The sequence below is a fragment of the Setaria viridis genome, chromosome 9, assembly GCF_005286985.2.
Source record: "Setaria viridis chromosome 9, Setaria_viridis_v4.0, whole genome shotgun sequence".
Classification (NCBI taxonomy): Eukaryota; Viridiplantae; Streptophyta; class Magnoliopsida; order Poales; family Poaceae; genus Setaria; species Setaria viridis.
In genome coordinates this window covers 44,250,106-44,267,349 of record NC_048271.2, presented here as the reverse complement: position 1 = coordinate 44,267,349, position 17,244 = coordinate 44,250,106, and the positions used below count along the sequence as shown (strand labels likewise).

The following is a 17,244-nucleotide window of genomic DNA, read 5'->3' as shown; positions in this document are numbered from 1 at the left end:
TATAATGGACCTACTGAGGACACGGACACGCGTCATGCATGTTCCCAGGCAGCCACCGATGGAGACCGCACCATTGACACAAACGTACCTGCATTCCACAGACGTACCTGCATTCCATGGATCAGAACTTCGACATCGTGGTACGCTTCTCCATCATTTGCCACTCATACTGCATTGGGTTATGTTGCACTTTGTACAGATTATTTTGTGCTTAGCTTGAACTATGTAATTGTCATCAGTACGACGTTATTGCAACAGTTGAGGTGACAATGTGGACCGGCATGGAGAACTACATGCACATGAACTCGCACGAGCACAAGTTGATGTAAAGGAGGATCACGGCCCTGTGTGCTAGGTTTCGGCGGGCCGTCAGCTGCCGTGGTGGTGACACCGATGTTCTACTTCCACCACGGGCTGCCTACCCCAATTCATCTTCAGCACCACCTACACAGCACCCCAATTCATCTTATGCTGCACCCACATGGCCAGCGTACCACGCGTCGTCTTCTGCAGCATAGGCACATGCAGCCTCCCTCGGGGCATGTACTCCTCCACATGCATTGTCTTGGGCAGCAGCTCGACCAGGTCCCTTCACTTATGCGCCAGGTTCATAGTCTTTCACCCCTACAAGTATGTGTTCCTTACTTTCTCATTTTCCATTAACCAATTCTATTCTAATTGGTCGTACTAACTTATAATTTCATGATACAGTGCCGCAGCACTTTAGAGGACTATCTTCACATGGACTCCATGTGGACGACATAGGTGCGTCATTAATACATGCATTCTATTCCATTACTAATACGAATTGAAATTGATAATAACACTTCTTAGGTCGATCACAGCGTACACAGACCAAGGATGGACCAATGACAAGTTCGTAGAGGACGATATGCAGAGGATGAGTACAGGGTGGAGTCCTTTTTCAACTGCAGCGCTGAGGAGATATGTCCTTCACAGTTGGGTGAAGTGCCAGTGCCTCCGACACTGGGCTCCACCCAGGAGTTTGCAACACCAGTTGCAGATGCACGAGGACGTCTGGCTCGCGAGGTTGCCCCTTTGGAGCCCTCTACGTACGACCAGCTGCAGACTAGAGCAGCGCAGTGGCCCGCGAGACGTGGTGCTGGTGCTGTGCGTCACAAGTGAGGACGCATTTAGTTTATAGGGCCTTCTTTATCTTTTGTAGGCCAGTGCATGCTATGATGTGTACGATGCTGTAGACTATAATGTGTGCTCCTTTACAGAATATATTATGTAGGCTGGTGCGGAGACTTTGATAGGTAGGCCGGTGCAGACTATGATGTCTATGCATGTTCTTTCCCTTTACCATGATGGACATGGCCCACGGACCATGTCACTAGCGTTCTATATAATACACGTCCAAGCAACATTCAAACGCACCACTACCATGGTCGAACCTGAATGCAACGCTTGTAGTGAGGCTGCTTGTCCCTCTAAGAAATGTCATCATGGAGGGATGACCAAAATAGAGTTCCACCATGGAATGAGCGTCCCAAATGCCACTGCGGCTTCCATGCGTAGTTGCAAGTATGGGAGGATCGATTAACTCGGAGAAAGAAGGGATGTAGGTACTTCAAGTGTCCCGACATTGACGATGATTTCAAGGTCCGTTCGTTCATAAACATTTTAAATATGTTTTCTATGTACCGGTACCTAGAACAATCACGAATCAACATGCAGGCTTGCACATTTATGGAATGGATCGACACTAGGCATTTAGGGGAGGTAGGCATAATCCCAGTGGAGCTAGAGACGAAAGGCCAATACCATGCTAGACATACAGAGGCTCGAGAGGCGGCACGTCTTGCTCGGCTTGAGTAAGAGCGACGCATCTGCCAACAACTGATCTGTTTGAAGGGTAAGGAGGATGAACTGTAGAGGTGGCGCGAGCAGTTAGGTGCTCGAGAGGCAGCACTGAAATGGCAGGAGGAAGAATTCAAAGCTCGTCAGGCGCAACTCCTCCAGGAAGAAGAGCGACATAACAACATGAAGAAGCAGGATGGAGAATGTTCCTCCAAAAAAGCGAGGATGGGGAAACTCCCTGGTTCACCCAGTAGAATATTAGTTGTGATCCACCAATTTACATTACCTAAGGCATTTTATCCTAGGCAAGGTGCTGTTTAGGTTTGTCATGTTAGGCGCCTCACATACCATTGTACTGTTGTTTGTACTGTGATAATATTTTGTCTCGATGCTTCAAGTACTCAGATTCCACCCTATTGCCATTATACTGCTCTGCTGCCAGTATAGTACTCAAATAGTGCTAATCCACTATTGACATGAACCATCACTAAAAAACCTATACAATAGACTGCAAGGACCCTAAACGTGAGCCTTCTTAGGCAGATGGGACTCCACACTAAGCCCTACTTCCCTGCACCTGCAAAGCCTACATCTAAACTTTTTCAGGATGATTGAACACGATAGGGTACTGAACAAATAGGGGCACATTGCACCTCCATCTCAACACTCCTTATATGGACCTCCCTCTCCCGTATCCTTCCACACCACTAAGTAGGAGGAAGAACAATGGCATCCACAAGAGGAAGGAAGATGAGGGGATGCTCTTATTCCCACCATTACTTGGCCAGGTTCTTTTGGCCCAATGGAGTATGAGGAACCCCTCGACGACTTCCCTCTGTATGATAGGGCTAACTACGCCCCTCCAAACTGCCTTATGACAATTGACATGATGAGTGGCCAATGTGTCACCATGGCGTGGTTTGCGTCGTGCAGCTGTTTGATGGCTATGATGATGGAAGCTGGCGTTTCTTTCGATGCCCGTATGGCTTGGTGAGTCATGTTATTACTTCCTTACTCTTGCTAAGCTTTTCGTGCTATAAACTAACATCATGTTCAGTCTTATCTCAATGAAGAAAACTGCCGCTATGCGAAGTGGGTCGATTCTCCACTTCCCGAGTCAACCCAAAAGTACATCCACTACGATCTTTGACCTCGAGCGTAGGGTGGAGGATCTTCAAGCCAAAGTTGATGCAAATCCTTGGACGGTTAACATCACAAGTGAGCCGATTTGTACCGATCTATGGTGCAAGTGCCCCTACCACCACAACAAGGATCGTCCATCGTCACCGCCTTCCTCTGGGGGTTCTGGATACTATGAGGCTGGGCCTCCTAGCTCTCGCAAAGCTAGTTCTACTAGAAAGTAGAGATGGCTCTATCCCCAGCTATTTCAATTACCTAAGGCGTGTTAGGTTTAGCAACGGCACATGTTTAGGATAGCCATCCGTGTCGCACATGCCACTACAATCTATTGTTTAGTCTAGAGTCATCGGTGTTCGTATGTTCAGCACGAATTTCATTTTCATGTGTTGTAATTTCGCTGGAAACAGCTATATATTTCCATGGCCGGGAAGTAATTCAATTTCTAATATTTTTTCGAAGCGCGCTCTCTCTCTCTCTCAAATTTGGAATTTCATATTCAAACCAATAATGACATATTCAAATACTTCGTGCTTCCAATCTAACTTTATACTCCCTCCGTTCCAAATTATAAGTCATTCTAACTTTCTTGGAGAGTCAAAGCATCTCAAGTTTGACCAAATTTATACAATAAAGTGCTAACATTCATGATCTCAAATAGGTACCATTAGTTTTTTCATTAAATGTATTTTCATAGTATATCTATTCGGTGCCATAAACTTTTGTGGTTTTCTCTATAATTTTGGTCAAACATAAAATGGTTTGAATCTCCAAGAAAGTTGGAATGACTTATAATTTGGAACAGAGGGAGTATATTTTTATAACTAAGGAAAAATATCACGAAATAAAAAAAAATTACACGAAGTTATAGGCATTTGAAACGGCTATAGCGTCTCCATCTCCAACAGCTGCCGACAGCTAGCCGTGTCGGCACTAACAGCGTGGCCGGCAAAGAAGAAGGGTGGGTACTTACCGCCATTTCAAATGGCTATAGCCGTTTCAACAGGCGGTAAGCTCTAGTGCTCCTACCACGTCACGTGACATGTAAGCTACCGCCGGTTCAAACGACGGTAATAATTTTAATTATTTTTTGGGTTAGTACCGTCGTTTGAAATGGCTATAGCCGTTTCACCGGCTGTATAAGTATACATCTGCAATTTTTTTAATCTGATATTTATTTTTGCAAAATCGTAAAAAGATAAATATAAAAAAAATTCCAGCACCAAGCAGCAGGATGGGCCTAGAGCCTAACACAGCAGCTGGCGGCCTTGCAAAAGCAACAGCAACACGCGGCCCAGAGCCGAGCAAAGTTTCCACTTTTTCCAAAAAAAACATATGTAAAATTGATGCCAGTATATTCTGAAATAATAGATTCAATATTTATTTAAAATCTAGTTTAACAATTGCAATAAACTATTTCAAAATTTATTTGATAATGTTGAACTAGTATATCTATAATGTTGAAATGGTATATTTAGAATGTTGAAATAGCACTTCCAATTTGTTGATTTTTTTAAAAAGATAAATAACAAAAAATATATTGTAAGATCCATGTGTGTCGACCAACTCAATTACCTACAATATCCTTTCAGGCGGCTTGGAATTGGAAGATTGGACAGGAAGCTAACCTACAATTTATCTTCAGTTTGAATGAATGAACGCGGCATAACCATTTTTTCAATTCAAATGCGGTAGAACCATAAGGACGACTAAGGTTGGGCATGGACGTCACCGTCGCCAAACACCACCAAGAGATCCTCTCCCGTTGCGGGTTGTTTCTGCTTCATTCCTAGCGTCACGCTTCGAGCTTCTCTCCCCCGAGAACTCGTGCCTCGTGCGCCGGCGCCTCAAGGGACGGGAGGACAGAGACACGCAACAGTCGGGGGCTTAGGTAGAACCTGTAGTACGACGCTCAATTTGAGCATACTAGCAGATCCTTCTCTTGCATTAGGTGCCATTTGGATCTACTAAAAATTATGCAATCCGAAAAGAATAATCACTATCCAATCCAAACACCTGTAAACCTCTCCCCCCTCCTAGTTTTTCCTGCTGAACGTCTACTGTATAAGCAATTTGATCTACACAAGGCCTAATGAAAAATTCAGGTGGGGATCTCCCCCCGTTGACCCTCAAAAAAAAAACATGGATTTTAAGAACCTCAATCCATAATCCACAATCCCATTCAACCTAGCTATCCGAAGATTATCATGAGTTTGGACTTTGGAGTCTTCTGCCTTCACAAATCACAACCAATTCATAATCAACATTATAATCCAGTGATCCGAACAATATAAATTATTTTTACTACTATGGAGTAGAATCGAAATTAGATTGACCGGATTAGATCATTGTGCAGACATTAGGCTAGCCGCTAGCATGGGACCAGCTAACCAGAACTCTGCTGCGCGCGCAGCGCGGTCATCTTCCCCCTCCCCCCAAGCAAGCCAGACCCAAAAAGTCGCGAGAGCAGATGCCGGAATCGCGCGGGCGCAGCGATTGCGAGCCTGGGCCCCGCCTCTCGCCGCAAACTCTGCTCGAATCCCCAAACCGCCCCTCCGCCTCTGCGCAACCAGCACGCCGTCTCCGTGGGCAGCCCGGTAAACTCCGTGCCGCGTCGCCCATTGGCTTTCTCCTCTCCCTCGCCCCCCTGCTACCGCTGCAGACCTGCCGCGCCTGCGCAGCGCTCGCTCGCTCGCTCACGCAGGCAGGCGCCACCCGCCACCAAATTGGAAAGGAAGTTATACTCGGCAACCAGGCCTGCTTCTGAGCTAGCTAGCATCGCGCCATCGCACACCACCACAGCACTGCACGCACTGCAGGCCTGCAGCAGGAAGAGAGAGAGAAGAAAGAGAGAGGGGATGGATGGAGACTTGCAGCGCAGCCCACCCCCGCGCCGCACGCACGGCTCCCTCCCCAAATTACAGACGACCCCGCAGGAGCAAGCCCAACCACCACTTAAACCCGACCACCGCCACCGCCACCGTTACGCTTTAGCCCCCTCCCCGAAGCCCCCAAACCCTAGATCCCCTTCGCCGCGGTGACCCGGCGCGGCGGCGGAGGGGATGGCGGCCGTGCCGGAGGACCTCCGCTGCAAGCGCTCCGACGGCAAGCAGTGGCGCTGCAGCGCGCCCTCCATGCCCGACAAGACCGTCTGCGAGAAGCACTACGTCCAGGCCAAGAGGCGCTCCGCCTCCTCAGCGCTCCGCGCCTCGCTCCGCCGCTCCTCCTCCGCCGCGCCGTTCCGCTCCGCCGCCGCAGCTCGCCTCCGCGACGAGGCCCGGCCCGCGCCGCTGCCGATGGCGGTCGCGAGGCCCCTCTACGCCAGGGTCGCCGGGGAGGCGGTGTACGTGGCGGAGCCCGTGCCGGCGCCGGCGCCGGCGAGGGGGGAGGTCGCCTACGAAGGGCTGCCCCTGGGCAATGCTGCCGGCGCGCGCACCGCGGCGGTGAGTTCGGCTGCTGCCTCGTGCTATGTTACCCGCGCTCAATTGCGTCTGCTGCACTGCTGGGCTCGTGTTGATTGCGCGCCGGTGATTGCAGGAGCTGGTCGGGAGAGGCACGGCGTGGTTGACCGACGCCGGACCGGCGGAGACCAGGAGTTGCCACCAGTGCCGGAAGGTTGGCGGCGTCCATTGGTGTTCCAGCTGCGACAGGAGAGGCTACTGCGCCGGCTGCATCTCGAGATGGTATGTTGCGCCATGGTCTGTCAGGAATCAGTTGCTGACTAGAGCTCATAGTGAATTGGTGCATAGAAAGTACCTCAGGTTTTGGGGTTAGCCATTTTATACTATTGTTATAGGAAAATGCAGCAGTGTCCACTAGGTGCGCTCAAGATCTAGATGACCATACTGAAAGAGACATTGCAATGATTACTGTTGGGCGTTGCATTGCAGTTCTGCCCAAACCACCTTCAAATCAAAAGCACCTGTTATGAAACTTTCAGAAAGCATGAGCCATCTTAGGCACTCGCTTATGAAACTTCCAGAAAACATGAGCCATCTTAGGCCATTGTTATTGCAACATGTGTCCAAAATGCAAGGATATTTAACTACTCATTGTCTTATTCATTTCAGTAGCGTAGCCTCTGGGTTGGCCTCTTAAAGGCAAAATTTGGCGTCAGTCCATTCCAAATCGTCAGATGCGAAAGCAACAACTCACAACTTCAGGTGCAACAGTTGTCATCTTCTTATAAAATAGTACAACTTCTGAGTCATAGAATTAGTGGTATGTTGTTTGGATGTAACCAGGATGATCTCAAGAACTTCGTCTTTTGATAACTTGAGTTGAAGATGATCTTGTGGTGCAAAACTGCAAGGCTTTTCTATGGTTCCTCGTCAGTACTTTTAAGTTTTAACCAATAATATCTTCATATGTTTTGACTGTTTAGAATTTAGATTGATCATGTGAAGATATGACTAAATTTGTTGGGGAAAAAGTACTTTGACAATACTTTTACTTTTAAATATAGCACAATACCAAACTAGAGGTCCTAGTATACTTTGGAGACTCCTCCACGCCTTTTATTTTTTGGACTAAGTTAACACAAATGTAATGCAGGTACTCTGACATTCCAATAGACGATGTTCGAAAGGTTTGTCCCGCATGCCGTGGCATTTGTAATTGTAGAGTTTGCTTACAAGGAGACAACTTAATAAAGGTACATAGCATCTGATAATTTTTTCATTCCATTTCGTTACCATACATTTGACTTTATGCTGTACTAACTTGTCCTAAATGTAACAATGTTTTTTTATACTTTAAAGGCCAGGGTGCAAGAAATACCAGTTGTTGATAAGTTGAGATATCTTCATTGCCTTTTGGCGTATGTTCTTCCAGTACTTAAGCAGATTTATTCCGACCAATGCTTTGAAATAGGTGTTGAAACAAGATCTTCTGGTACTCCAATATCCCTCTCATCTTCTCTTGAGATGTTCTCATCTGAAACTTAGCACTCCTCTGACACTATTATTTGCGATAGGACCAAAGACAGATATCCTCAGAGCGAAAATAAATTCTGATGAACAAATGTGCTGGTATGGGCGTATAGCTTTGTGTTGTTTTGTCTGTTTCTTACTTCATCATTGGGCCCTTTTATTCATTATTAAAACTATATATTATATTGGAATGGTGCCTTAAAACCTCTTCTTTATTTTGCAGTGATTTTTGCAAAGTGCCGGTTTTTGATTATCACCGCCACTGCCCAAAATGTTTGTATGATTTATGCCTTGATTGTTGTCGAGACATACGGCGTTCTCGGGCCACTATTGCAAGAGGAGAAGATAATGAAGATCATGTTGAAGATAAAAGTAGAGATTCTTGTAGTAAAAGAGCAAGACTGGAACCATCTACAGAAAGTGTAAATGACAAGTCATGCTCTCAGCAAATGGATCTAAATAATATTGACATTAAATCTTTAGTTCCTACATGGAGAGTCAGCAATGATGGCAGCCTCACTTGTGGGCCTCATGAGGCTGGTGGCTGTGGTTCATCAAAGCTGGTGTTAAGGCGAATATTCAAAATTAATTGGATTGCTAAACTTGTAAAAAGTTCTGAAGAAATGGTCAATGGTTGCAAAGTACACGATCTGCAGGATGGATGTTTGTCTTACAGTGATGGCAGACGGTTAGACTTAATTGGTCAGCAAAACCTTGGTCTCCCAAAATGCTCAAACAGTGAAGACATTAGTGGGAATTGCGTGTACTCTCCTGTATTGGAGGACTTGAAACATGAAGGCATCATGCATTTTCGTAAGCATTGGATAAAGGCGGAGCCTATTGTCATCAGGAAAGCATTTGAGCCTTCTCTATCATCAATCTGGGACCCCGTAAGTATTTGGAGAGGTATCCAGGAGATCATGGATGAAGAGATGAATGAAGATGTAATAGTCAAAGCTGTGGACTGCTCAAACCGATCAGAGGTAGGAAAAAAGCGCTAGTTGCTGCTTTATCTTTTGTACAAAATGTTGTTGTCTGGAAATTGTTGTAATTTTTGCTGAGAGGTTCCAAAGTACCGTGCTATTAGTTACACTGCTATCACTGGCCTATTTTAGCTTAGCATTACCACTTTTAGAAGTATATTTTGCTAAAAAAATTACACGACCACGTGTCATACCAGCTTTGCAAATCCCTTATGACCATCCTCTACTTGCATCACAAGTGGGTTTTTAAGTGGAAAAATTGTCAAAATGGAGAATTGGAAATTAGCTAGAAAAAATTTCTTGGTACCACTATCCTCAAAATATATATATATCCTGTTTTGTTACTCCTGTTCAGGTGGATATCGAGCTCAAACAGTTTATCAAAGGTTATTCAGATGGTAACAAGGGGGGTGATGGCCGCTTGTTGATGCTGAAATTGAAAGAGTGGCCCCGGCCCAGTGTCTTAGAGGAGTTTCTGTTGTGCCACAGACCAGAATTTATTGTCAATTTTCCTCTTGTTGATTTCATTCATCCTAGATGGGGTCTCCTAAATCTCACTGCCAAGTTACCACAAGATGCCTTACAGCCTGAAGTAGGGATGAAGCTGCTAATTGCATATGGAAGTCGTCAAGAACTTGGTCAAGGTGATCCAGTGATGAATCTAACGATTAACATGGATGATGTGGTATGTTTGGTCTTACTCAGTTTTCACTTAAAAGTTCTAGTCATCTATTAGATGTGAGCATTTGTTTTTCATGTATGTTGGTTTTCTGAATAACTTGAATATTGTAACCGACAAAAGTTTAAAACTTCACTGGCTAATGCTACCAGTCTCCTTCTGTAGGTTCACATGTTAATGCATGCAGCTGAAATGCATAACCAATGTCCCAAGAGGCTACTATCTAATGGATCTGAAAGGATTGCTAATGGAACTAGTGCGCATGTAAATGACCACTCTCCTGTTCCAAATTTGGATCTGGATGTGGGGGAGCGAGAGCACAAACATACAATTTCACATTGTGAGGAGGTAAAAGCTAACAATTTAGAAGAATCTCAGGCTGGTGCTGTCTGGGATGTATTCCGCAGGCAGGATCTTCCAAAGCTTAATGAATATTTGTCTGCTCATCAGGAAGAATTTGGAGCTAGTTGTCAGGCTGTGCCCTCTGTAATAACTACTTTCTTCTGCATCAGATTATTCTTTAATACATTCTGAAAGTTGTTTCATGATAATACGTTTCCAATGCAGGTTAAGTATCCTATTTACGATCAAACTGTGTATCTCAACAATTATCATAAGAAGACATTGAAGGATCAATATGGTAAGTACTAAGTACTATTAAAAATCATACTATTTTTCACTTCCAAAAGGTTGATGTATGACGTATTAGTTGTGGACTTGCTGACTGCTATGGCACTATAGTATCTTATTTCATTTAGTCTCTTCACTGTCGTCTCTAACTTAGCTTAAGTGATGCTTTGCAAACTTCAGCAAGCAGATGATATAAATTTGACAATTTGCCACTCCAAACTTTAGGCTTCACAAATTGTCACTCCAAACTTTAGACTTCACAAATTGCCACTGTAAACTTTGACTTCAACTATTTGCCACTAAAAATACGGGCCGCGTTGCTTCCATGCCATTTTGGCCAATCGACGTGGTCGAGTTTCTATTACATTGTCACGCCATGTAAAGAGACCCTTGTACCCCAGCTGTCTGAATGAAACAACTGAACTGGCCTCTCCATCCCTCACTCAACTGAGGCACCATCCCTGTGGCTGCATCCTTGGTCGCCCAGCAGCTCTGACCAGTCAAAGAGAGTCACCATGATCTCATTTGCCATTTCCCCAGTTGATCCCCCTCATCTGTTTTGCCTTCCACCACAGCACCACCTGATTGCAGGAACCAAACATGCTGCTGACATGGATTCGTCATCTCCAGCAAGCCACGGTCCAATTCCTCCCATTTATGATTCCCTTGACCTGAAGCATCTCCATTGATCTTTGGTCCCGCCTCTCCAGAAGGACTGCACCGGGGTCTTCGTCTTCCCTGATGTTGTGATCCACGCACCACAGTTGGACATGGTCATCGCTACTGCTCAAGAAACCACAGGGGTGCGTGGGTTGGTTGTGTAAAAGAAACTCAAACCTGGTGTGGAATGTAAGTGACTTATATTTTAGTGGCAAATCGTTGGAGCCAAAGTTTACAGTGGCAAATTGTCAACTTGTTGAAGCCCACAGTTTGGAGCGGCTTATTTTCAAATTTCTCACTCAAAGACAGCAACAAGATATCCGTGTGCTAGACTTGCTTCTTAGGAGGACCAACATGACATTTTGATTTGCATGCTACATGCTTTGTGGCAGTATGCTGCTGTCATGGATGTGGGTAGGTCCATCAAGTGGTGCATCATATGCATGGCTGCACCAGCAACAAGCTAGGGCTGGGGCCATGCTTTTAACGAAGCATTCAACTGCCATGGCCTCATGGATGTGCGCTAGGCCCATCAAGTGACGTACCAAGCGCATGGTTGACTAAGCTAGATCAGGTGGCTACATACTTTGATTAAGCATGCAGCTATCACAGGTGTGGGCTAGGCTCATCAAGTTGTGCACCAAGCACCAAGCTAGGTTTGGTACCAAGAACAGATCCTTAGCAATTACTACCACCAGACATAAATATTTGACGTTTAGGACGGATGGAGTAGTTTACTTTGATATATTAGTTTGATTCAAATTATTATCTGTGTTGAACCCTAGTTCCTTAGGGGTAAACACTGCCAGGAAGATAGCCGGGCGGAGTTGGCTTGGAGGGAGACTGGAGACTAGACTATCGGGGGACATGGGATTAATTCTTCTTCATTGCTTGCTTGACACAATACCATACGCCGCCTTTATAGAACTAGTCCTGCTCATGTGCACACACTCCTAACAATAGATCTAGCAAACTAACAATAATCCTATCTTATCTAAGGAACTGGCATATGGCCTTATCCTAAATGACGGGTGACTGGCTGGCTGGTGCCTGCCGTGTAGCACCTTGGACCCTAGCTGCCATGCCCATAACAATATGTTAGAGATCATATGTAGTAGTTAGTTCAATATTGTTAGGAACTCCTCTGTAAAATGTATGAGCTAGTCATCATGTTGAGAAGGAAGGCATCAGAGAATATCGATTGATATTCCCAGTTCCCTTCTCTATCCCTGCCCTTGTGCCCTTGTCCTGCTGCCGTGAGGCACTGGCATGAATGTGCTGCATGGATCCAGGGCCACCTAATCAATGTGCACGAGTCTAAAGCTGCTAATCTTAGAAGTGAACTTTGGAATTGAGATCCATTATATCATATTTGTGTAACTTCTGTTTGGATGTTCTTATAGGAATTGAACCCTGCACATTCCACCAACATATAGGTGAGGCTGTATTCATTCCAGCTGGCTGTCCTTTCCAAGTGAAAAACCTCCAGGTGATGCATCTTCCCTTTGCATTTACCCTTTCTCGTGCTCAAAGTCTCCCGCTCTTATTTTCATGTGAAGTCATGATTCAAAATGTTCAGCCTTAAATGTGTTTAATATTAGCTATAAAATTGCCTTCTTGGGTTTCCAGGAATTCCTTATTAATGTGTTCTAAACACTGCTTGCATGCTGATACTTCCATTTTCTATGTGAGCAAAGCTTTTGGCATTTACTCTATAGAGCAGAATGGAACTGTGGGACTTTCATGTCGTGGCAGATTTCTTGTTTGAATTTAGGTGAGATTTGCATGTGTGAACATACTAGAGGGCTTAAAACAAAAGCACTAGTAGCAGCGGTGCTCTGAAATAGAGCAAGAGAGTTATTGTACATCATCATGTGTTAAAGCTGTATTGTCACATTCAAACTTGCTTCCAGTTGACGCTGTGAATCATGTGAGCTGAATTTTGCGATACAGATTGAATTTGACTTGCTCGCTCTTATTTGTTGTGCTTACTTGAACTTAAGCTTTAGCTGCTCTGATCATTCCCTATTTTGATGTTATCTTCTATACTTGTGATTTGATTGTTGGAACTAGTTTTGTACTGCCTTTGGAGTTTGGACAGCTATACTAAATGTGGCTATTACACTTGTGATTTGCTGAAGTGACATTATCCTACATACTTCTGTGATTGTTTGAACTAGTTAAATACTTCTTCTGTGATTGTTTGAACTAGCTAAATACTTTATTTGCGGATATAGTTTACATTATTTTTCTGTTCTATTGACATGATCAGTCCACGGTTCAATTGGCTCTCAATTTTTTGTCTCCGGAGAGTTTACCAGAGTCAGTCCGGATGGCCCAAGAGATCCGTTGCCTGCCGAATGGTCATGTTGCAAAACTGAAGATGCTTGAGGTACGTTGTGATCTGCAACTACTAGGCAATTCAATAATGCTAATCATCCAGTGAAAATGAATGCCTTTTTCATTAATGATACAGGTAAAAAAGATCTCCTTATATGCAGCAAGTTCAGCTGTCAGAGAAATCCAGAGAATAACCCTGGATCCCAAGTACGTGCGCTGATGCCTGTTCTTATTCTGCCCACTGACTGACTGTAGAATTAATACTGGAGCATTAATGTCTTATTTTCCGTGAAGTGTTCCTCACAATATCACCTACTCTCCGTCTATCAATATAAGGTGTATTTTGACTAGATGGAACTCATACTTTAGAAGTTTTGGCCGGCAATTAATTGAATTATATGCATGTTTGGTGTATAAAAATGCACCAATAGATATGTACCCAAAGTAAAAACTACTTTGAAAGATTTTTCCACTATCAAAATATACCTTACATTGATGGATGGATGGAGTAAGACTTTAGGTAGTCTATGCAGTTTCTAATCAGTATCATGGGCAATTTTTCTCAGGTTCAATCTAGATGCTAGTCTCGAGGATCAAACTTTGACTAGGGCAGTTTCAGAAAACTTGGCAAGAGTGAATAAACAAAGGAAGGTATCTTTCAGTTGAAGTACTGGAGGCCTTGAAGAAATTGTGACATGCCATTCAGGATTGAAGCTGATGCAGAAGTAGATATAGTGATTGTACATGTATTATATTGTAACACATGAAAGGAGGACATTCTAATTCGTATTGGATAGCATATTGACCTTACCTGTATATTGTGGATTAGGACTAACTGCTGAGCTCATATAGACAAGATAAAAAGCATTAGAAAGCTGATTACAGAACCGAATTCTATCTTGTGAAATTTTGATGACAATAATGTCGGTAATTTCATGAGAACTATCAGATTTTCTATGGACATTCTTTAATAGCTTAAATTTTGTTTTACCAGTGAGAAGATTTGAAAGGTCGCCCGGGCCCAAACATGAAAATAAAATAATTCGTCGGCTTAGCCAGCCTTGGGAGTTTTATTTCAAAAACTATATAAATTTAGCTAGGAATTTAGACCCATGAGTTACCACGGCCTTGTTAGGATATACTAAGCTTGTAGATACATTTAAATCACACTCAACAAAGAGATCAATAATGAACCCAAAAGTAAATTAGAAAAAATATATAAATACGAAGAATATATGAACAAGAAAACCGAGAGTGGAGATGTGCTGATTTGTTTACCGAAGTTTGGCTATTTTCAAAGAAGCACATATGTTCACCCTTCCAAGGAAGCATCAACGGAGACGTTGAGAGGCTCAATAACACTTGAGACATGTCTCTTTCAAGTTTCAACCCTTTTCCTAGCTTCATTGTCTTTCCCTTCCTTTATGGAGGTAAGATGGATGCTTTCACAAACTTACAAAGGCTCACCACAAACTTTGAGCTCGCCGGGCAGTCGTCTAGGAGGATTCATCTCCAAAAAATAACGAATGCTTCACAAATGCTTGACGAAGTCCTCAAGTGCTCAACGATGTGAATGACTCACTTTCAATTATCTGATCTCTCATCTTCTCAACCTAACTCACATGATTTCTAAAGAGAACTCACAAAGATGGAGTGAGTAAAGCTCTACTAACTATTAAGAATGTCTCATATATGTTACATGAGAAGCCAAGAGGTGAGGGGTATAAATACCCACCAAAAAATTAACCCTTATGTGCTGTCTCGGTAGATCTCGACTGAGCCGGTACAACTACCACGAGCACTTAAAAACTCAATCTCAGTCCAGCATCAGGCTGACTTGATCTGAGTTTGGCTGAGCTGGTCCGAATCAGCTGAACCTATATAGTCAGCATATCTAGAAAAAAAATGCATTCCCGGTCTAAACCCAACACAACGTAACTTGAAAGAGCCATAACTTCTTACTTCAAAACCCAATTCAGTTGGATTTTAGACTCTACGAAAAGCTTATTCACAAAGTTATCCAACCCAACTAACAACAAACTCCAAGACCACCAAATGAATATCCTGTGCCAAATGTTTCTCTCAAATTAGTACTTAAATTTTGTTAGTTTGAGGATTGAGACTAGTCAAACCATTCAATGTCACATCCTATTTGGTAGAGCAGCATATTTATACTCAAGGCTAGGGTTGGAGGCCGAGCTAGAAACTAGCAAACTCTCCTATATCTAGAATGAATTAGAATATGTTGAAATATCGTAAAAAAGGAGAACACATCCTGTACTCCATACGGGTTAGCTACTCCTGCACTCCCACTTTAAAAATACACCACTAAAAGTGCATGAAAAATTACAACAAAAATATGGATGGATAGAGCAAGTAATCATCTACCATCATGCATCTAAAACTTATGTAAGAAGAAACAAAAAACTGAACCAGCCTATGAAAAGTAGCAGGTTGCGGGTTTAACAAAACAGTTGCAATCCGCACTATTCACAAGCTAATTTCTCTTTTTTATTTCTCCCTGCACAAGTTTTAGATGCAACCCAAAATTTTGCACCATGCTACATGATTACTTACTCTATCTATCCATATTTTTGTTGCAATTTTTCATACATCTTTGGTGGTGCATTTTAAAGTGGGAGTACGGGAGTACCTGAAGAGGTAGGAGTACAGGAAATTTTCTCCATAAAAAAAGATAAAAGCTAGACTAAGAATTAAGAGGGATTTAATAGTTAGTACACTTTGGCTATCAGCCATTGTTAATGACCTAAATATACATTTGATTTGCCGCATATACACTAGACCCTTCAAGAAAAAAAAAAGAAAAAAGGTACGAAACAATGAGTGTGTGATGTGTGGAACACATGCCAAGTAGTGGACAAATCTGGTTAAATCCATATCACCAGATCACAACATTACAAACTCAGTTCCACAAAGCATAAACAAATTTGACGTGCCATATTTAAAGTTAAAGTAAGTATACCTCCACTTTTCATTTATCAAGAAAAGACAACAAAAGAGGCACGACAATTAAGTATATAGCGTTATCTTGCCAATACATACTAAATATACTTCCAAAAAAATGAGTCATCAAATGTTGTAATCGACTCAATGACACATCATCTATGCTTATCTGGACTCCCAACACTTTGTTTACAAAATGCCAAAACCTTGCTTGAGGTACTTGATCTCCACATTCTATAAATAGGCCCCAAATCATATGTTAGCTCATCACCCATAGCAAGAGCAAACATAGACACTGAAAAAGCATAGCAAACTCTTAGCAAAGATGGCAGCCAAGATATTTGCCTTCTTTGCTCTCCTTGCTCTCTCGGCAAGCGTGGCTTCTGCGTACATTTCACCAGTGAGTGCTCTTGCCGCAACCGCTAATCCCCTGTACTGGCCTCAGGCTACTTCTATAGCAGTCACACACCCGTGCGTGCAGCTGCAAGCGCTGGCATCCGGTATCTTGGCCCCATCAGCCGTGCTCATTCAACAACCGCTTGCCATTCTTCAGCAGCAATGCCAAGCACATCTTGCAGTACAGAGCATTATGACTCTGCAGCAGCAACAACAACTTTTGGTGAACCCCATTGCTACCATGCTACCAAATGTGTTCAACCAACTGGCTCTAGCAAACCCCATCACCGCTGCCTACTTGCAGCAACAACAATTCCTGCCAAACGTGTTCAACCAACTAGCTCTGACGAGTCCTTTCGCCCAGTTGCAGCAGCAACAACTAGTGTCTAGCGTGCTCAACCAAGTTGGTTTGGCGAACCCCATCACTGCTGCCTACTTGCAGCAACAACAATTGCTACCAAACGTATTCAACCAACTAGCTCTGGCGAGTCCTGTCGCCCAATTGCAGCACCAACAACTTGTGTCTAGCATGTTTAACCAAGTGGCTTTGGCGAACCCCTACTTGCAGCAGCCCTTCATCGGTGGTGCCATCTTCTAAATGATGTATGGAGTTGTACTCCAATAATAAAGTTTGAAATGCCAATTTGTCATGAATTATGATAAATAATAAACAAAGATGATATATTGGCATCCTTTTCTA

At 43.5% G+C, this 17,244-nt stretch overlaps 2 protein-coding genes across 2 annotated transcripts; both read left to right on the top strand.

Annotated features, from left to right (window-relative positions):
- The first annotated feature begins 5,616 nt into the window (after positions 1-5,616).
- LOC117837736 (E3 ubiquitin-protein ligase JMJ24) lies at positions 5,617-14,141 on the top strand. Its single transcript, XM_034717488.2, has 13 exons — positions 5,617-6,404; positions 6,499-6,644; positions 7,516-7,615; positions 7,722-7,854; positions 7,937-7,991; positions 8,116-8,875; positions 9,231-9,560; positions 9,720-10,040; positions 10,122-10,194; positions 12,248-12,333; positions 13,117-13,236; positions 13,321-13,391; positions 13,751-14,141. Exons 1-13 carry the CDS (start codon positions 6,024-6,026, stop codon positions 13,848-13,850), a joined length of 2,676 nt encoding a protein of 891 aa, XP_034573379.1. The 5' UTR covers positions 5,617-6,023; the 3' UTR covers positions 13,851-14,141.
- A 2,289-nt stretch (positions 14,142-16,430) lies between these two features.
- LOC117840433 (22 kDa alpha-zein 16) lies at positions 16,431-17,244 on the top strand. Its single transcript, XM_034720941.2, has one exon. It carries the CDS (start codon positions 16,474-16,476, stop codon positions 17,140-17,142), a length of 669 nt encoding a protein of 222 aa, XP_034576832.1. The 5' UTR covers positions 16,431-16,473; the 3' UTR covers positions 17,143-17,244.